Here is a 22,430-nt window from a genome sequence, read left to right as displayed (position 1 = left end):
TGGCAGAGCCAAGATTTGATACGATGTATTCAAGATTCCAGCTCTGGTGTGCTTGCATATTTTACCACTGATCCACCTGGGTGGCACGCATTTGTATTAAAACCATCAATATAAAATATTACATTGGTACTGCTACTGTTAGTTAAGAAACAGAAAAGATAAACAATACATTTACTGTATGGCAGCCAGTCTGTTTTTGTTCTACCACTTACCTCTAACACTCACTCACTGTCTTAACCCTTTGATGCACAACCTGGGTCAAAAATGACCCAACTGAGTTTTTATTTTCTATATCTTTGCAATAAATTAATTTCGTCATTCAAGCTTCCATGAATTTTTCAATTAACTTGTTTTTGATCATCACAAATCCTTATTTCAGTTTTATATTTTTTGATTTTTTAATAAAAATCATTTTTGTATCACTACCCTCCTAATGCACAACATGGGTCAAAAATGTATTTATGTATTTACTATGGAATTTGACAGAAACTACTGACATTTGTAAGTGTTTGTAGTCAAAAACATATTTACTGATCTTTTGAAAGACAACCAAAGATTAGGCTCTTGAATCTTGAATATGTCCAATACTATTTGCTTGCTAGCTGTTTACATATTCTAGTATAGATAGCTTTTATTAGCTAAGACAGCAAATACATGAATAACTGACAAATGTGCATTTGAAAATATTCTTGAATGGATGAATATGGGTCATTTTTGACCCATGTTGTGCATTAGAAGGGGTTTGCTTAGCTTGTGCATCAAAGAGTTAACCGCTTATCCAATTAGGGTTGCAGTAACACTCTGAATGGGGTGCCAGTCCATCGCAGGCCAGACACACCTACACATACACACACACACACACATTCTCCGACAGGGAAATGCATGCTGACTGCATGCTTTTGGACTGTGGGAGGAAACTGGAGCTCCCGGAGGAAACCCACGCAGACACGGGGAGAACATGCAAACTCCGCACAGAAAGGACCCAGACCGCCCCGCCTGGGGATCGAACCCAGGACCCTCTTGCTGTGAGGCGACAGTGCTACCCACCGAGCCACCGTGCCGCCCCACTTAAAAACAATGGGACAAATATAGAAGGAAAGGTGAAAGTACAATGTAATAACAATGTAAAGTTCAAAGAAAAAGACAGTCAAGTTTATTTGATTGGATTGGTGGTGGTGCATGGACATATATGCAATTTCATTAAAGCATTTATTACTTAAAATAAATCCTTTTAGTGGGTTAAGGTTAATTAACAATGCCTTAGTCAATGGTCCTTATGTCTACCTTTACAAAATAGATGGAAAATCTATTGTGATGTGTAATGGTGTAGTGCGTACATAAAAGGTGCAATGTAATTCCACTGAAACAAAACAGCAAACTGTCTGCATTATTTCCTTCAAATACACCACACAGTCTGGCTCCGGATCATTTGCATTAAAATATTCCACAATAATACAAATGGAGTGTTCACAAACGTATGTTTCCCATAAAGAAATAGATATAATACTTGATTACACAAGTTCAGAACATCGTATGGCAAAATTATTAATTCACACACGATCACACACAAATCCAGACATGGACTTAATACTTATATTTTTCACCCTGTAACATGGACGTCGCCGGAGCGTTTTATATAACGGCAGATATAAAAAGCCAAGCCTGTCAAAAGTCACAAATTGCTCTCCAGTTTGATGTGGCGTGCCAGTCTGTTGCAGAGGTAAATTGCAGGGTACCTTCAATACCCGTGACATGAAATTTCTGTCTGCATTGTCCTTGCTGAGGCATGTGCCATGTAAGGCTCTGTTCCGTGTGTCCATCATGGTTGGCTGCAAAAGTGGAAACAGAATAGCAGTTTAACAGTTAGACTTTATTGTTAGCTTTAACTGTAGCAGACTGAATACTGAATAAAAAAACATTACAGCAGAACCACAGCACACAACACTGAAGCACAATGTACCAGCGCCATGCAACAAATGCAGCTGGGTAGAAATGATCTGCATTTAAATTCATGCTTCAGTAATGGCTTGAATAAACAGTACTTAATGAGTACCTGAGAATGAGGTACAATTCATGCTAACTGGCAGAAGTATAATTTATTCATTTATTTATATTCTGTTACCACTCTATCCTGGTCATGGTTTGTCCGGAGCCTATCTCAGTGCCACTGGACAAAGGGTGGATGTCCACCCAGGACAAGGCACTAACCCATCCTGTGACATCACCATCAAAAAAGTGAATTCTTGCCTTTGTGAATTAACTAAACTAAGTATTTCAAATTGAATAGTCTTTTTTTCTTAAGAGCCTAAGCTGCCATTGCTGGTGGATTGAGTAGCTGCTGTTGGTGGCAATGCTTTTTCTTTCATCTTTTCTTAGTGGCCATACAATTTGGGTTGTTTGGTTTCATTTTCTATTATTTTGGCTACTGTTTTTTTTGCTTGAGGTTCTCAAGTCACAGTACTTTCTTCCTTGATCCTGCAACTGGGTTCTTTTCTCCTAGTCTTGCAGGTACAGGGCTTCACCTTTCGCTTCGATAGCAAGGCGTGACCCCCCCCCCCCCCCCCCCCCAATACATTTAATTAAAGTTGGGACGTGATTTTTAGCCAGTGCAGTTTTAAATGTAATGAACTTGTCCTTGCTTTCTGTTTGTAGACAATAACATTTATGTTCAGTATACACCAACGAGGCATAACATTATGACCACCTTCTTAATATTGTGTTGGTCCCCCTCAACTGTGATGCACTGTGTATTGTGACACCTTTCTATCAGAACCAACATTAACTTCTTCAGCAATCTGAGCTACAGTAGCTCGTCTGTTGGATCGGACCACACGGGTCAGCCTTCGCTCCCCATGTGCATCAATGAGCCTTGGGCGCCCATGACCCTGTCGCCGGTTTACCACTGTTCCTTCCTTGGACCACTTTTGATAGACACTGACCACTGCAGACCGGGAACACCCCACAAGAGCTGCAATTTTGAAGATGCTTTGACCTTTGCCCTTGTCAAACTCGCTCAAATCCTCACACTTGCCCGTTTTTCCTGCTTCTAACATCAACTTTGAGAATAAAATGTTCACTGGCTGTCTAATATGTCCCACCCACTAACAGGCGTCGTGATGAAGAGATATCAGTGTTATTCACTTCATCTGTCAGTGGTCATAAAGTTATGCCTAGTCGGTGTATGAAGTAAATCTTCTTCTTCTTCTTGTTCCTCAGCCTTTTGTCCCGTTTTTCGGTTACGGGGTCGACATTTCCGGCTTCTTCCCTTTTTAGGGGTCGCCGGCGGGATTTGGCACAGTTTTTACGCCGGATGCCCTTCCTGACACAACCCTCCCTATTTATCCAGGCTTGGGACTGGCACTACAATGCACTGGTCAGTGCATCCCAGCGGCTAGGTAACTATGGGACAATTCAGTGTCTCCAATTAGCCTAGTGGCATGTTTTTGGACTGTGGGAGGAAACCGGAGCACCCGGAGGAAACCCACGCAGACACGGGGAGAACATGCAAACTCCGCACAGAAAGGACCTGGACCACCCCACCCGGGGATCGAACCCAGGACCTTTTCGCTGTGAGGCGACAGTGCTACCCACTTAGCCACCGTGCCGCCCCGGTGTATGAAGTAAATGAGTACACGAATTACATTACTACCCACAACTTAAAACATTAATGCAGTCCTTTGGAAAAGTTCATGATCAAACTCTATTTTTATCGAAATGTGAAGTTAAAATTACTTATTTAAGTGCACAATGTCTATTTATTTGCTATATTTAATGCAATACATTAAAATCCTAATATTTTACGTTCTAATAACTAACCTAAATACTTTGCAACTGTAAAATAAATCCAGATAATAAACAGTAGTTGTGCACAGGAACATGCAGAGGTTCATTTGCTCTATGCCGTATACTGACAACTCACAAGCAAGCGTTATGCATTCAAACACACGAACAAAAAATTTAGAACTGTCGCAGCAAGCTTAAAATCACTACACACGGGAATACACCGGTTACCCTGCAGTCTCCCACATCCTCAGAAGTCAAACACATCATCATGATCATCATCAAGAAGAGCCCAACCCCAGTTCTTCAGGTCAAACTCTATCATGCTGAAACATGATCAGGGGCACTCAGGTTATGGAAATGTTCCTCACATGTTGCAGTGAAAAGGTCTCGATTTAGTGCTTGTTTTAGTTCTTTCTCATTCAGGAGTACTATTTATACTTGTTCAGCTTGGCCAGAGTCTGACAATAATCATTTTATTCTAAAAAAACATTATTGTGTAAATAAATACATCTCAGTGCTTATAACAAAGAGGAGGTCTTAACATTGATTTATGCCATTTATATGCGATACAAAATTAAATATTTGAGTCACCATATTTAAGAGGTCCATTCTTATCCACAGTAGCTAAGGTGGCTTCAGGCTTTCAGACCAAGCCAGACTTGAGCTAACTATTTGTTTAAGAAAAGATAAATCGAATGGAATCTGGTATAGCTCATGCTGTGATAGTATACAAAACCACAGCCATACCAGCCATACCAGGACAATATTGGACACACCTAAACAAAGGCTTCAGAAAAGCAAAAATTATTTAATTTGATTGGTTAGGCAAATGTTTAGAATCGTGTTAGTGAATAATGTCACACAAGCACCCACACTTTAACATCAGCTCTAAAGTAACACAAGCAAGCAGACATCCAGGTAGCGGTGCATGGTTACTTACAGTCCACACACCACACACAGCACCAGATGGAAGGTTGAGGGGTGAGGAGTTCAGTGGAGGATGATACGAAGCATGGGGCCAGAGCTATAAGAAGTTAGCAGCACAAACTGAGTGATTTAAGAAGCATGGATTTAGTATCACCCAGTTAATGGAAATCATATATTATAATCATGTCCTCTTACATTTAAATTATTTAATTCGATCTTACTTTGATCAACATATTCCAGTTTAGATTTTAGGGCAGCTAACAGCTAAGTAAAACAGATGTTTTCCTAAATGTAGCTAAACAGACCACAGTGATTGCGGTCTCACGTAATCATTTGTGCCATCAGTAATTATAAGACTGTCTGGTTGAAATACAATTGAATTTAAAAGTTTGCTTCCAGTCTCGATGGGCACGTATGACGGCAGCTTCCATGATTTCCTCAGCTTTCTGTTCCTTAAATTAACTGTGGCTTTTATTAAATGTACAGCAACTAGAATACTAATTTGTCTCCTGGTATCTTGTTAGTCATTATGATTGACTATAACTGGCTGTGCCTGGTTTCTGACCCCTAGGACCAGAACTGCCCATTTTGAGACACAGAATAGATCAATTGTGGTTGATGGATCGCACTCACAGTACACAGCAGTGACACTGACATGTATTGCACATGTAACTAGATGCTAACAAAAATGCCCAGTGAACATGTAAAATGAAGTGTTAATTCTGGCAGTCCCCAATCAGATGGACCAGTGTCAATTCAGTTAAAATTCTAGTCATGAAATTAAACAATGGCTTAAACAAAATTAAGGGAATTCTGTACAGTGCTGTCAATTTCCCATCCTAAATAATCACATACTGTATAAAAAAACTACCACTGAATGTAGGTGTGAAAATGAGAAAACATAAATCTGTTGAGTAGAAAAGCAGTGCAGCATTGATTTAGTAATTTGTTATGTGTTACCGCCGCTATGTGCTATTTAGCTGCTAGACATTTCTTGTAAATCAGAAATGTCAGGTAACTTAGAGATTTCTTGTTTTCCTTGAGGCTGGAATAAAAACGTCTTCTTAGTAAGGTCTTGTCCAGTGCTCTATACAGCCAGCCTATGAAATACCTGTTTGTACAACCTTCAGACTTCATGATTTCATGTCTGAAGGAAGAAAGTTTGTCGTGGATTGAACTTTTTAAGCAACTAGGAATTACATAACTGTATATAAGCAAATTAATGTATGGATAAAAAAATATTTTATGTTTATGTCACAAATCCAGCCTTTCGGTACCCATGTGTATGTGCCACACCCCTGTCTCTGTGAGCACATGGTTGAAAAGGCTTGGTTTATGGTGACAAGTTGACGCTCCTTTGTTATGATTGGTTGATTACGCTAATGATCCACAACTAAATCTCATTGCAGGTGGAAGCTTATAGGGTTTAAAGACTGGCTGTGAATCATTAAGGGGGTTTTGATTGTTACTTTGTCATGCTTTAACTCTCAAGCTGTTCATGTTTTGGTAGTTAGGTTGTTTGGATATTATTTAATAGCTAGCTTTAAGCTTGCTTGTAACTGTATCTTGTCCTGCATTCTAGGTCATGTATCATGAGAATCAGGTCTTGTGTTAGTCTAGTTCATGTTTAGCTTTAGTGTGGTTTTAGCCTGTAGGCTGTAGCATAGTTTATTCATGTTTGTTTAGCAATTAGCCTCTAGCATTAGCAGTTAGAGTAGCAGTTAGAATTGTTCATGTGTTTGTGTCTTGTCTTGTGTGTGTCCTCTTCCATCTCTGGCTCTTCATTACATAATAGTAGCAGATTCACAGCCAGCCCTTAAATACTATAAGCCTTCCACCTGCAATAAGGTTCAGCTTTGGATGGATCGTTAGCATAATCAACCAATCATAACAAGGCTGTGTTGACTTGCTGCTATAAACAAAGCTTCCCCAACCATGTGCTCCTGGAGACAGAGGCGTGGCATATACAAATGTGTAGGAGCACATTTATACACTTTTTCATATTTACGTTATAACATGTATATATACCACATGGTCAAAAGTATGTGGACAGCCCTTTTAATTCTTCACTTTAGCTGTTTCAACAACACACGTTGCTAAACAGTGTCAAGAAATACTAACGATTTAATATAAATAATATGCTTCCAACTTTGTGGCAGCAGTTTAGCAAAGGCACCTTTGCTGTTATGACTATTCCACTGAGCAAAATGAGAGGTTCATAAAGACATGGGTTGATGAGTTTGGCAGAGGTTCAGTTTCAACACCAGTGGCCTACACAAAGCCCTGAACTCCCCACTAAATGTTTTTGTGATAAACTGGAATACAGATTTTGTGGAAAGCAATCCTAGAGGAATGAAGGCTGTCAAGTCCATACCTATGCCTATGGCTTTAAAAAGGGGATTTCCAACATGTCTACACCTCATTTTGCCATACATCCCTATGATCATAAGGAAGCTGTCAACACATATACCTCTGCATATCCCAGCTTTTTTGAGAGCTGTGGTCAGAGCACAGGGCCCAACAGTGGCTGCATGACAGAGCTGGGATTCAAACCCATTGTTATTATTATTATTATCATTAGAAAAATACATCAGTTTGATAACCTGTTCATATCAGTCTCATACGAACTAATCCTGTACACTTTATATTGCGAAACAAGAAAGATTGCACAGCTACTCACCTGGGCTTGGTGGAAGGTGGTGGGCCTCTGCTGTGCACTCTAATGGCTCCTCTGGGAACAAGTTTGGGTGAGTTCCGAGGGGAAAGACGAGGTGAAGTCAATGGGGGTGACCCTACAGGACTTTCCTGAGGGACTGCATATGTAATAGCCACACTTGGTGTTGTTGGTTTACGTGGGATTCTCTTGAGAAGTCGACTGATCCATTTCTGCTGTTCGGCGGCAGAACTGGCCTGCAGCAGTAGCTCTTTAGCCGTGGATATGTCATAGTTCACTGAAGGTAAGAAACAACAGAAAATGTGCTTCATTTCATGGACCTCAATTTTCAAAAATCACAGATAATTAAATTACACTCACAAATTGAATAATAGAATGAATGGAAGCTACAATACACAGCACTGCCTTCCTTAATAGCTGAATGTAAACCTAAAACATCCAGCGACAGTACGAGGCTCCGTCTCAAATACGAAAATACTTGTCTGTGTTTTGACACCCCCTCTCTGCTCCACAGAATTGGTTGGGAGTTTTCCGAACTCAGTTAGCTAAGTAGTGTTTTTAGCTGTTTTAGACTTCGAAATCTTTGACATTTTGACTAACCGATTGGTAACTGAATTGCCGTAGGATTGCTAGGACCACCTCATAGTGCAAATTGAGCAGTGAACAGGAAGCACTTCAATTATTGAATTGAATTAAAAACATCAAATCACTAAATTGCATATTATATGGGAAACGGCCCATTTCACGGCTTGTGACGCAATTTTCCCGGCTGTGAATTAAGTAGGGCCTTACTTATATACATATCACGTTCCTAAAAATCTCTATTCAGGAAAAAGATGGTAACCCTAGAGGTTTACACTGATTGTATTAAATTAGGGGTTGAGTGTTGCAGATCTAAATATATACAGTATATCTTCACTTCATATGACACTTATATATTAAATTTAAAACCATAATTAAAATACTGTCCTTGTAACATCAAAGATGACCATTTTTTACTATGGTTAGATATCACACCTTTGTCTATGCCACAAGCATTCTAGGTACCGTTAAACAGCATAAAATACTAACCTTTGCAAGGAGCTAGCACTTCCTCCTTGAGGTCTAGGTGGTCTTTGTGGCATTTGACATGGCAGCGCCGGCACTCCAATGCTGGAGGGGGCTTGAAGACGTTCCAGAGGGGTCTAGGACAAGCCTCACAGCTGGAGGGAAAGTGGTAGAGCGTGGGCACGAGCTCATGACCTTTGTGGGGGATGCAGGATGACCTATCAGCCGGTGAAAGCTCCATGACCATTTCTTGATCCTTCTTACTCTCACCCTCATTAGCGTAAAGTATCTATTGGAAAAAAGAAAGGAGAGAGAAGAAAAAGAAAGATTAAGATCTGTTACATTGAGACAATGATAGGTGATTGTTCTGTAGTCATACTGTTGTCCAAAATGTCCAGGAGTGATTTTTTTTAGATTTTGAAAATTGAGACCACTAAAAGAGATCCAATGTACATGTGTGTTTAAACTCAGTTGTGTTTACATTTGCATATTTTATTACAAATTTGAATTTGACTGGATATTCTTGTATGAAATTGAATATTCTGGTACCATGTTTTTTTAAATACAACCATGAGTTTTATTAAATTGTTGTGATACATTTAATCTCAATATGTCAAATTAAATTCAAATATGTTTGAAAGTTCTAGTTAACGGGTTTAGTGGTAAAGTAGTAAATTTGTTATGTTTAAAAATACCCCAAAAATCACCTCTTTTTTTATTACATTTTTCCCAATTTTGATGTTTGATGTAAAAATTAACTAAAGGTCTTGACCTGTGCCAAAAACAAAACTGTAAAGGCAGGTTTAGCCTCATGCACCAGTTTTTTAAAGCCGAATATGACATAATCGCATCTAAAAGTTGCTGCAAAGGACTAATCTAGCTCTGAATACATGTATCAGGGTTGATATAGCTTTAAAGTGATAAGCTGATACAAGATGTGTAATATACTTCTATTAAATATGGATAAAAATCAGATATTTGGACCATACCGTATGATTTGTATAGAGTTTTCATCTATTAATAATGCACAGCAGTATCTCAACATATACCTGGAAAATGCGTGGGATCTCTCTGACATCCGCACGGTAAACGTCAGTCTGAGTGACAGGTCGAACATGGAACAGTTTGCTAAGAAGGGAGACAAGAGAACAGATTGAATAACCTTTTTTAAAATGATGAGTAGATTTAACAGACAACACATTCACAAACTAGCAGATACAATATGGTCAAAGTTATGTAAGCACCCCTTTGTTAAAATAGTGGGTTGGAGCGGTACCCATTGCTGACAGACGTTTAATAGACAGTTTTAAACAGTCTCAGCCAAAATCAGTGCCTAAACTGGCTGATTCGGCACAAATTCCCACACAAACATGCCTCAGGATTTTGTAGAAAGCCTGTCCAGAAGGTTAGAAGCTGTTATTAATGGCAAGGTTGTGAAATGGCCCATATAACAAGCTCACAATCAGGTGTCCACATACTGTTCACCATATACTGTTTAAATAATTAAATTATTAAATGTAAACAGACTAGCATTTATTTAAAGTCCTGTTACAAATTCCATAAAATAAAATGCATCTGCTAACATTTTGAGGTGTCAGGATCTCTATCTATATATCAAACCATTAACACTATAGCTATTGCAGATTCATTTATCACAAAGTCATACAGGAAATTACACAGCATGAAATTCCCATAACGTGATCTGCACTTTTATTAACTCCTTCATTTTCAGTTTAATTATTTGTTATAGCAGCTGACCCTCGATTACTAAGCTGTAATTTTTTGTAAGGACTGACAATTATTTTCAGTGTTTATTAACAAATCACAGCTGATTTTTACGCCAACAAAAGAGTGATTTTCTTAATACTGTCCTCATAGTTATTATTTATTTTTTTATTTCCATCTGCTACTTGTCCTAATTTGGAAATAAAAAATTTCCACTGTGTCTGGCGACCTCCTGCACCACTAATGCCAGCAACCTAACCAGACAGTAGGAGCCACTGTTGCCAGTGGCAAGGTGGGGATTCCCCTTAAGACTGTCTGTTGTGTCTATTGTGGCACTTCTGAGGTTCAAATTCCTGGTTGACATGTTAACATACTATGGCTTGAGCCCCCCTAAGATGAAAAATTATGTTTTGTTTTGCCTTATTCTGTAAGCTTAATTACTGGTGATCTGCAGAACTCTAGTACAGATATTTATCATTCATAGTAAGAATTAAAATGGGCGGCACGGTGGCTAAGTGGGTAGCACTGTCGCCTCACAACAAGAAGGTCCTGGGTTCTTTCTGTGCGGAGTTTGCATGTTCTCCCCGTGTCTGCGTGGGTTTCTTCCGGGTGCTCCGGTTTCCTCCCACAGTCTCTAAAAACATACAGCCAGGCTAACTGGAGACACTGAATTGTCCTATAGGTACCTAGCCTCTAGAATGCATAAACCTGTGCATTGTAGTGCTGGTCCCAAGCCCGGATAAATAGGGAGGGTTGTGTCAGGAAGGGCATCCGGCGTAAAAACTGTGCCAAATCAAATAATGTGGATCGCGATCCGCCAGCGACCCCTAACGGGAAATAGATAGAGTAAAAATTAAAATAGTTAAGTCATTGTCCAAAGTAGACAATGGTTTAAAATGTTTAATTAAGAGTAATTCAGAATCATTCATTAAAAACCCAGGCAAGGTTCAAAAATGGAAAATACAGCAAGCAAACCTGGCGTATAAACAAAAGTGACTGGGCACAAACGACACAACAGGACACAAACATTTTAAATACACCAACTAATAAGAGGAAATGAAATACAGGTGAACATAATAGAAAAATAAGACCACTGGGTCTTATTAGGTCGTTGTTCCCATAGTGACAATTCCTTTTTTGTCACTATGGGAACAACGACCAACAAAGCAGAGAGTGACACTGTGACACGAAAATGTTGAAATGTATTTATTAGAGTATCATGGAGCCTAATTTTATTTTTACGCAGGGTATAAATAGCTTGTATGTGCATGTGTAGACTCACTCTATGTCGAGTATCATAAATGGGTTGGATTGCTCACGGTCTTCTTCTGAGTTGTAGAACAAGATCTTCTTACTGCTCATTACCACATACTGCACAACACAAATGAACAAACACACAATAGCAAACACACAATACATATCAGACCAAAAGTGAAAATCTAATGTACTGTGGAAGAGTCGAAAGGTTAGGGATTTTAAATGAGCTTTGTACCTTTTTATCCCATCCAAATCTCTTGGAGTTTTTGCTGGGAAGGGATAACCAGCCCTCCAGACTGGAGTCTATGGTAAAAAGAAAGAAAATTATTGACAAATTAGAACAGTAGTCATCGACAAACATTCGCATCACGAAATGCATGTATTGGTGTTCCTGGACTGGAATCAGTACAGCTCTCTCACACTTGAGTATTTTTGACTTTACAGCACACCATGGGGTCTAAATCTTATTTTGAAACCAACTCACATGCAGCTAGGAGGGCAGATGAGATTTACATAATGTTGGTGCCATAGGTAAGAGAGAACTGTAGGTATAGCCTGGTGGTCCATGGAAAATCAGAAAAAGACAAAAAAAATACTTACTCTGATCAGCCATAACATTAAAACCACCTCCTTGTTTCTACACTCCCTGTCTATTTTATCAGCTCCACCATATAGAAGCACTTTGTAGTTCTACAATTACTAAATGTAGTCCATATGTTTCTCTACATGCTTTGTTAGCCCCCTTTTCAATGGTCAGGACTCTCCCAGGACCACTACAGAGCAGGTATTATTTAGCTGGTGGATCATTCTCAGCACTGCAGTGACACTGACATGGTGGTGGTGTGTTAGTGTATGTTGTGCTGGTATGAGTGGATAAGACACAGCAGAACTGATGGAGTTTTTAAACACCTCACTGTCACTGCTGGATTGCGAATAGTCCACCAACCAAAAACATCCAGCCAACAGCGCCTCGTGGGCAGCGTCCTGTGGGCAGCGTCCTGTGACCACTGATAAAGGTCTAGAAGATGACCAACTCAAACAGCAGCAATAGATGAGCGATCGTCTCTGACTTTACCTCTACAAGGTGAACCAACTAGGTAGGAGTGTCTAATAGAGTGGACAATGAGTGGACACGGACTCATACCAGCACAACACACACTAACACACCACCACCATGTCAGTGTCACTGCAGTGCTGAGAATGATCCACCACCTAAATAATACCTGCTCTGTGGTGGTCCTGTGGGGGTCCTGACCATTGAAGAACAGGGTGAAACCAGGCTTAAAAAAAGTATGTAAAAAACCAGATGGACTACAGTCAGTAATTGTAGAACTACAAAGTGCTTCTATATGGTAAGTGGAGCTGATAAAATGGACAATGAGTGTAGAAACAAGGAGGTGGTTTTAATGTTATGGTTGATCAGTGTACATTCAAGACATTTAGCAGATGCTTTTATCCAAAGCGACTTGCAATTGTGACCAGTACAATGCAAGCAACTGAAGGTTGAGTGTCTTGAACCAGCAACCTTTTAAACCCTTAAGGTATCACTGCCTCTTGATGTATGCCATAAGCTTCACAAAGCTACCAGGACTGCCATTCAGAAACCCTTTAAAGCAAAGTTTGACTGCATAAAGACACATAACATGGTGTAAGGTAGACAAACCCTGGACCCCTGAGAAATAAAAAAAAAAAGGTTTTAGGTTTTGTCCACCCTGTGTATGAGTTAACCGGGGTCTGATTTTGTAATAACTTAATAATACTTAATACTTAATAATAACTTCACAAGAGACTCATAAGACCTACTGCTGCTGGAAATTAAACACTACATGCTTAAACATCAACCAATCAGGCTCATGCTTGTTTGAGCAAATCCCCATGCAGGTTCACCTGCAGGCTCCGAGTCCGCCAGCCCCTCACAGAGGGCCAGACGAGGCCGACGCTGGTCTTCCTTATCCTCCTGCTCTTCGCTGTCCGAGCGGAAGAATGAGGCGACGCGGCTCGGCCGGGTATCAATACACACCCGCTTTGAGCTTCGCTGGTACGTGAATGACATGGACTCCGAGGTTTGTGAGTGTGTGATGCGCACTGCAGTGCCACCGTAACCATATGGGAGGAGTGATGTGAGTGCCCGGGAAAACGTAAGAAAGAGAAAAAGCATATTAAAAGCAGACAGTCAGTGGGTGGATGTGTTGGAAAAAAAGAAGAAAATAGAAAAAGTGCAGATCACATTATTGAAAATATGTGGACACCCCTTCTAATAGAGTTCAGGTGTTGTAGCCACACAAAATCAATTAATTCATTATTTTAACATCACTTTATCCTGGTCAGGATCACGGTGGGTCTGATTCACTGAGTGAAAGGTAGGGAACACCCCATCCAGGTTGCCAGTTCTTTACAGAGTTAAAATCAGTGACATAAAATCACTTGTATGTTTCATTGCCTGTGGCAACAGTGGCAATGGTTTGGGGCCCTAAGGTCAATAAACATTTGGTTAGACAAGACTGGTGACCTGCACAGAACTTTGACCAGATGCCTGACCTCAGTCTTTTGATTAAATGGACACAGATTTCCACAGCAGACAAAATACAAGATCATGTGAAAAGCCTTTTTAGAGAAGTGGTACATATCATAGCCCCCAAAAATTGGGGAGGGGCTGCAAATGAATGTCTATGGTTTAAGAACAGGATGACCAACAAACTCATGATGGGTGTTCACATACTTCTGGCCATATAGAGCATAAGAAATGCAGATAGATCAATACAAATAAAGAAACAGAAATGTGTTAAAATATAGAAAAGGAAAATAAAGAAGAAAAAATTGAGAATAAATGACAAAGATTAAACCCGGTGACCCTGTGTACGAGTGTGTTTAGCCATGTTTACAGGACTTGGGTTACCTGGGTAAGGTTCGTCGATATCTGGATCGTTGCCCATACTGCTGATGCTGGTCGTATCTAAGGAGTGGATGCTGAGTGACGTTAGCTGACTTCGCAGACGCTCAATATCACTGTCCTTACTGTCCAAAGCCATCTGCAGCTCCACACGTACTTGCGACTCATCCATTATCATCTACGATACATAAATCACACCACAGCACATGTTGTAAGCAGCTTGTCAAAATTTTTAATTGAACAAAAATAACACCAAGCCTTTAATGTTAATACATAAAAACAAATCCTTCACATTCTAACAATAACCCAAACAACCCCCTGTTTACACCGGCAGAGATGCAGGTGACAAAGTGGTCAGAAATCAATACTTTTTTATGAGAGCTGGAGATTTACATTCAAGGAAGTGAAGTGACACATAGAGGGCACGCAAAGTCACACACAGATTTCAGTGACTGATGCCTCAAATCCCCCTTTTTACATGAAACCTGGTGTTAATCTGTGATTGCATTTCTACATTTCTGTTTGTACACTCGGCATTGCTGGTCTGCAAATTCAAAATCATTGTTGCAAATTATTCTTTGGTCAATAGTTGAAAGGAAATTACTAAAACAAATATTAAGTAACTGGACCACAATGAACAGAACTGTGTTTAAGGATTAAAGGTAAGGCAATTGAACCCACTACTGTACCTACTGTGAAGCGTGGTGATTGTAGTATTATTTTCTAGGGGTGTTTTAATGCCAATGGAACTGATACATTGCAGTAGTGGTTACAATAATAAAGAAGGTAATCTTGGTTGTTCTAACAAGACAATGACTCCAAAGACGAGTTTAAAATAGTATTAAAGATCTAAATCAGGCTGAAATTAGACTGTTGCTATGGATTTTGTCTATGGAAGTCCTGACCGCAACCCTATAGGGAACATGCGGTGCTCAAAGTGCAGTGTGGTGCCCTTATGCTTAAAGCAAGGTCTATAAAGACGTGGTTTCAGGCAGAGATGGGGACTCGAGTCTGCAAGTCGGACTTCAGACTCAACTCGGACTTGTTTCAAATGACTTGGACTCAACTCATGACTCGCAAAAAATGACTCGTAAACAACAAGAGTCGCAAGCCAGCTTTCGGCGTAGTGATGAAGCGTTGCTCCCTACTCCCTACACAGTTTGAAGTTCACTTCATTTGAACATTTTCGTTACCTTTGGATTGGAATCTCACTTAAAATGGTGGAATACCCTACAAAGTGCACTTCACAGTGTGTGGGGTGAATGGAACGCTCCTACAGAATTGGCGCTACTGGTTTCTGAACCAATCAGACCTTCTGATTTTAATTTTTAGTAAAAAATGCTGTTATTTGCATTTAATCAGTTTGCGTCACACAGATGGTGTGTCAATAAAATGCTTGATTGGCTTTCTAACGAGTTCGTGGTTTACTTCACAACCGGGAAAAGTTTGGAGGTTTTTAAATATAAGCACATTTACAAAATAACGAATTATATTCCTAATAGAACACACGGTTATACATTTATTAGCATCTGGAAGATTGTAAGCTAAGGTAAGCAGTGGTTATGATTTCTTTTGCTGTGTTTTAGATTTTGGCCGCTGTGCCGTGATTTATCGCACGCTTTTGTTTTGCAATGAAAACAAAACACATCAGTTTAAGCTTTTAACTGGTACCTTCTTACAGTTGCTAATCTGTTGTTGTTTATCTGAACTAACAGATTATTTGTTTATTTCTACACTACATTTCCAATATGTTTTGTGTATATTATATTGACTCGTGACTTGACTCGGACTCTAGCCTAAAGACTCGTGACTTGACTCGGACTCGTATTTTGTGACTTTGTGAACATCTCTGGTTTCAAGAGTTGGCTATTAATTCAAATGCGTGAATTCAGCATCAATGCCTAACTGCAAAAATGATCTGTTGACTGAATAAATACAGAATTCTGGCTACAAATGGGGGCCAGCTCCGATTTTATAAAATGACCATGCTTTTAGAATGCGGTGTCCAACAAGCCTATGATAAGGTGCCCACATACTTTTGATAGCTTAATTTTAGTGCAGGTTATAACATGAGATCCAGTCAAACTAGACAGAAATTTAAAGTGTGTCTGTGACTACTTGAAAATCATTGAACTTTTTAACTTCCTACCCTCTCTGGCAGGCGCTTCAGGGCCCTGCACACAAAAACCAACAGCCACAGTAACAAGTATTTCCCAAATGCCAAATCAAACTCATTAATAACTATAAGTGACCTGTTGTTTATATTCCACACTACACTGTTGTTTACATGCCACCCTGCACTTTACATATACTGTTGTATTATACTGTAATTTCATTTTTATCACATTATAATTTGTACATTTTCTGCTTATTGTTTTGTCTGTATACTGTATCGTCTGTATAATGTAGAGAGCAATCAGTAGCCGGAAACAATTTCCTTGTATGTGCAAACATACATGGCGAATAAAGCTGATTCTGATTGTAGTTTGCATTTAGGTTGTAGTTGGGTGTAGTCTAAGGTCAGCAGAGTGCTCACTTACAGCCTGCATATCGTTGATCTCTTTCTGGAATTTAAAGATAGTGCTGTTTAGCTTCTCTTTTTCAGAGCGCAGCTCCAGCTGCAACTTTCTATTTTCCTTTTCCTTCCTCCTCAGCTCTCCTTCATCGCCACGATGCCCGCCACGCACCAGATCCTTTCTGTTCATGATCTCAGCCAGCTTGTTTACTGCCTGAAAGCAGAGGAGTAACACGAACATTGTTTATTTGTTTGTTTATTAGGATTTTAACGTTATGTTTTACACTTTTGGATACATTCATGACAGGAACGGTAGTCACTCATCACACAAGGTTCATCAGTTCACAAGGTTATTTCGAACACAGTCATGGACAATTTGGTGTATCCAATTCACCTCACTTGCATGTCTTTGGACTGTGGGAGGAAACCGGAGCACCCAGAGGAAAGCCACACGGACACAGGGAGAACATGCAAACTCCACACAGAAAGGACCCGGACCACCCCACCTGGGGATCGAACCCAGGACGTGGACATAGAGGCAGTTATAAAACAAATGTGCCAAACTAATCATGATTCATGCAAAATGTGACCAGAGGCATGTTGGGTGCCGCAGTGGTCTGTGACTCTAGCCCACGACCTCTGAGATCCGTGTTTGAATGTAAGAGGTGCTATCGGCCGGCCGGGTGTCTACACAGACATGCTTGGCTATGTCTGAAGCCCTGAGATGGATTGGCTTTCTGTCTTGTACCCAGTGTTTCCTGCTGGAACAGGATACAGCAGTTGATGAAAATAAACATCAAAATGTACTTCATCATACATTTTCATGCAATAAATTGCCCCATTTAAAAAAAATGCTCCACCCTTACCTGGATCTTGAGAGTTCTCTCAGACTGAAGATGCTTCTCATAAGAATCTTTCATAACAATGACCTGTTTCTCCTCCTCTTTGGTTTTCTGTAGCTCTGAGATTCCCAAAAACACACAAATTTCATCAATTCCGTCAGTTCAACCACCGTACAGATGGAACACAAGCTGATTAATACAGGTGTATTATAGGTGTAATAAATCAATTATATAAAGAAAATTACACAATTCTTTTCCTGTTTTAGCATGGCTAAATATATCACATAGAGGTCACTCTATTTTAATACTATTTGTTTTTTTAAATGAAAAACAACAAGCTCATGGTCAGGTGTCCAAATACTTTTGGCTATTTAGTGTACCTTCACAACAAAACTCTCAAAAACAAAATGTGGTTGGCTGATGTACTCACGCTGCTGAAGTTCTTTGAGTCGGTTATTGAGTTCCTCTTTCTCACTGGCTAGCTTGGCTACATCCATGGTCAGTGTGCGGTTAGACTCCTCAAGCTAAACATATAGACAATAAAAAAAGAATAAGATCGGTTGTCATATCAGTCACCTCAGTTTGTTCTAAGCATGTTTGTTGGCCAAGATTTATGTTTTCCTATGTGTCTAAAAACAGATATATAAAAATTGGTAAGAGAAAACACTCGGCTAATACACACAGTTGTCTTTTTTTTCCTCTTTTTCTCTGAATTTTTCCCCCAATTTTCTCCCCTAATCTAGTCGTATCCAATTACCTGATTGCGTTACGCTTCACCTCCACTGATACAACCTTCCACTCCTGACTGAGGAGCTTCGCAACTGACACACGCCCCCTCCGACATGTGAGCAGTACCGACTGCATCTTTTCACCTGCACAAGGCGAGTTCATATGCAGATCAGCCTTGTGCACAGAGAGCCACACCCTGAGCGGCATTATTTCCCAACTCTGCGCAGGTGCCATCAATCAGCCAGCAGAGGTCGTAATTGCACCAGTTATGAGGAACCCTGGTCCGGCTTACCCACCCTGTGAACAACAGGCAATCGTTGTTCATGTGGCAGCCGGATGGCAGAGCTGAGATTCGATACAATGTATTTGAAATCTCAGCTCTGGTGTGCTAGCGTATTTTACCGCTGTGCCACCTGAGCGGCATGAGCTGTAATTTTGATCACAGGAATTTACAGCTTTGCAAAAAATTTGAAAGTCATCACATTGCTTACCCCCACAATGACAAATAAGATATCCTACCACCTAGTGTAGGGTTTTCCAAAAAAAAGGGTTACAGAAATATAATAATAATTAAATTAACTTGTACACAAACGGCATCTTGTGGAGGCTTTATGTTACATCTTGCAAACCACAGTGGGACCAGATTGTACAGAGCAGAGAGGAGAGAGTAAGATGCATTGTTTGTGTTGCCTGGGTCACGTAAAAAAATCATGGACAAAATGTTGAAAAACCCTTGCCTAGTGGACTTCTCTGACTTGCATTAATGAGGATTGTAAGACCACAAACAGGACCTGCGGAACAGATGCCTAAAAACCTGCTACTTGTCTAATAATACATGACAAATTTATGGAAACTTATATTAACAATTTAAGTTGCTGTACAAATATTTTTGACCCAGCGTGTATTAAAACACACAAAAGTATGAAATCCAATTATTTTGTCAGAAAAAAATAACAAAAATATTTGAAATTGCACAACAGTTACAAGTGTAGGTAATTATTTCCCATTTTCTCCCAATCTAGCCATTTCCAATTACCCATGCTGCAGACCCATACACTGACCGAGAAGGGCAGTACCTAATACGCCCCCTCCGACACTTGTGTAGTAGCCAACTGCTTCCTTTCATCAGTACAAGGTCACATACGTAGAGTCACACACTTCTCTCCATTATTCTTCATCCCATCAGCCCATCCTTATTCAGACATAGCCAATTATGTATGTGTAGGCGCATGGCTGGCTGATAGCAAAGCTAAAATCTGAATGGTGGTGGGCTGAGCTTAAAAGGTGCACTGTCACTATTTCCACACTCCCACATTTGCCCAGAGTCACCCCCTCTTTCTCACCGAGCTGATGGTGTTGTCTTTGTCGTTTAGCTCCTGTTTGTGTCTGGCTATCATGTCCTTGATCTCGAGCTCCTTCATGATCTTCTCCTTCTCCAGATTTGAGTACAGCTCCTCAGCAATGGAACGTGCCAGTTGCTCCGAGTCTGCTTTGGTCAGGCTGGTCTCCAATTGTTCAGCCAAGGAGTCCCTACACAAACACACAGACAAATGAGTTAACTTCATTATGTTATATCTTATAATGTAGATAAAATATGTCTGGAGGGTTGATGAGGCACAATTTTCACATCGCTAAAAATGTGCAAATATGCAGAACATTATTATATGCAGAGATTATTAGGCATTCCAAACCATGACCATTAATATTGTGTTACATAGCTATAACAGCCTCTGTTGAAGGCTGAGGTTGTTTTTGAACCTGTCTGTGGGAATTTGTTCCCATTTAGTCAAAAGAGCATTTGTAGAGTCAAGACGCTGATGTTAGACGAGAAACCTGGCTTGAAATCAGCGTTTTAATTAATCCCAAAGCTGTTTAGTAGACCACTGGAATTCCTCCACTACAAACTCTTAAAACCACGTCTTACAGAGGCACAATCATGCTGAAATAGGAAGGGCCCTTCCCCAGATTGTTTCCACAAAGTTGTGAGCATATAATTTAGTTAGCTATACATATAATGGATTTTCTTTACAACTGATATCAATGGGTGTGGCTGAAACATCATACAGAGAGGTCATTCGTTTTGCTGGCCGTATAGTGTTATGTCTCCACCATGTGTAATAAAGGTAAGTGCCACTAGAGGGCACCAAGTGTACATTCAATACATAACGTATTAATTCATAACGCAGTCATTCAAGGCTGTAATCCACCCAGAACAGCCAGTCCACCTTCTGCATAGTTTTAGCAGAAGGAAAAGTACAAGCCATGGGTGAACATGCCAAACCCATTACAGACACTGACATAAAGCGAGTATTGAATTAAAGTCCACATCATTATACTTGTATAAGAGATGGCTCTAGGATGCACTGTAAGATGATCCACCTTAAAACTTACATATGTTAAAGGACCTGCTGGTAATGCTCTGGTACCAGATGCCACAGGACAGCATATTACGTGGGTGGTTCTAACGTTCTGGCTCATTTGTGTATATATATTAGCATATTTAGTACATTAAAACTCATATTTGTGTACACACACAAAACACACCTTTCCTCTTGTAGATCCTCCAGTCTCTGTTGAGCATCCTGGTACAATTTAGTCTTCTCATCACATTCCTCCTTTAGCTCCAGTATCTGCGTCTTATACAGTTTCTGCGAAGAGAAAAAGTGTTGATTCGAACCCTAAACTGACCAAATCTTGAATCCCTGAACCTGATAAGCTATGATATTGGTGCACATTATTTAAGTACTATAGTTTCCAGATTTACACACAGACATTATTTATCCTTGGATTGAAAAGAAGGCACTTCATCCATCAAAAACAAAGTAAAATTCTGACCATTTTTAAAGGGATTAAAATGGGATTAAAAGTTAGAACACTACACTTATGGGCAAAAATATTAGGACACTCATTCTAATAACTGCTAACAGGAGTAATAGAAGGAAAGCATGACTGTGGTCCTGTGCACAAAGCAAAGTCTTTAAACACATGAAAAAAGAAACTCCAGTGGTCCAGTGGAGTTCTGACCTCAGCCCCAATTAACAGCATTAGAACAAACTGGAACATTAATTAAGGCTTTCATGACCAAATCAGTGCCTAGCCATACACATGCTCTTATGACTAAATGGGCACAAATTCCTACAGACATGATTCAAATTATTGTAAGAAGCCTTCTCAGAAGAGTGGCTGTTTTTGTAGCTGAAAAGATTACACAGAGGTATATTTATATGTATGTATATATATTTTTTTTCTATATGCATTTTCCCCCTTTTTCTCCATTTTTAGCGCGTCCAATTGCCCGATTGCGTCATGCTTCCTCTCCACCAATGCCAAACCCTGCTCTGATTGAGGAGAACAAAGCTAACCCACGGCCCCTCCGACACGTGGGCAGCATGCCGTATGCCTCTTATCACCTACACTTTGACGAGTGCAGTGCAGCTCAACGTTGTGTACGGAGAGACACACCCTAAGAGAACTCTTTTTTCATCTCTGTGCAGGTGCCATCAATCAGCCATCAGAGGTCGTAATTGCACCAGTTATGAGAGAGAGACCCCATCCGGCTTAGTCCCGCCCATTTCTGAACAACAGGCCAATCTTTGTTCGTGTGGCCCTCAGCCTTAGCCGGCAGGCAGAGCTGAGATTCGATACGATGTATTCGAGATCCCAGCTCTGGTTCCAGCGTGTGTTTTTACCGCTGCGCCACCTGAGCGGCCTATACCATTTGTTTTTTAAATGTCTAGCTCATGATCAGGTGTCCAAATACTTTCCGCCATACAGTGTATGTTGTTGAAATATTTTAAGACCTGCTTGTTCAGAAGGTTCTTGCAATTTATCATATCAAAATTTGGAGCAGATATACAAACACTTAAAGACATAAAACACTTTTACCCAGAAGTTTTACAGAATATATTGAGTTGAATTCAAATGTGCCAAAGCCTTGCCAGAACTTAAAAACTGTGAACGTTTACATTTTCATTTTCATGCAGGTGCTATTTTTGGAGTGCAAAAATAGCCCTATATAGCCACTAGGGACCAAAAGTATGA

General features: G+C 40.0%; 1 protein-coding gene across 4 annotated transcripts in view; it reads right to left on the bottom strand.

The window, feature by feature from the left end:
• Window positions 1-1,148: 1,148 nt before the first annotated feature.
• LOC134320488 (rho-associated protein kinase 2-like) overlaps window positions 1,149-22,430 on the bottom strand; it is a 55,738-nt gene continuing 34,456 nt past the window's right edge. The window contains exons 21-34 of one of the 4 annotated variants that reach the window (XR_010013698.1): window positions 20,934-21,037; window positions 19,733-19,919; window positions 18,091-18,184; window positions 17,685-17,779; window positions 16,844-17,032; window positions 14,310-14,481; window positions 13,301-13,498; window positions 11,649-11,716; window positions 11,439-11,527; window positions 9,481-9,559; window positions 8,456-8,720; window positions 7,391-7,661; window positions 4,724-4,807; window positions 1,149-1,829 (exon numbers count right to left, since the gene is read on the bottom strand). Coding sequence is in view for 3 of the 4 variants with exons in the window: in XM_063001892.1 (XP_062857962.1) it covers window positions 4,031-4,106; window positions 7,391-7,661; window positions 8,456-8,720; window positions 9,481-9,559; window positions 11,439-11,527; window positions 11,649-11,716; window positions 13,301-13,498; window positions 14,310-14,481; window positions 16,844-17,032; window positions 17,685-17,779; window positions 18,091-18,184; window positions 19,733-19,919; window positions 20,934-21,037 (1,887 nt within the window). In the remaining variant the exon portion in view is untranslated. Of the gene's footprint in view, window positions 1,830-4,011; window positions 4,107-4,723; window positions 4,808-7,390; window positions 7,662-8,455; window positions 8,721-9,480; window positions 9,560-11,438; window positions 11,528-11,648; window positions 11,717-13,300; window positions 13,499-14,309; window positions 14,482-16,843; window positions 17,033-17,684; window positions 17,780-18,090; window positions 18,185-19,732; window positions 19,920-20,933; window positions 21,038-22,430 lie in introns of all 4 variants that reach the window. The other 3 variants (XM_063001892.1, XM_063001893.1, XM_063001894.1) reach the window with 3 other exon arrangements.

This window comes from Trichomycterus rosablanca, chromosome 9, assembly GCF_030014385.1.
Source record: "Trichomycterus rosablanca isolate fTriRos1 chromosome 9, fTriRos1.hap1, whole genome shotgun sequence".
Lineage (NCBI taxonomy): Eukaryota > Metazoa > Chordata > Actinopteri > Siluriformes > Trichomycteridae > Trichomycterus > Trichomycterus rosablanca.
The sequence above is the reverse complement of the archived record's forward strand: the minus strand, read 5'-3'. Positions and strand labels throughout refer to the sequence as shown.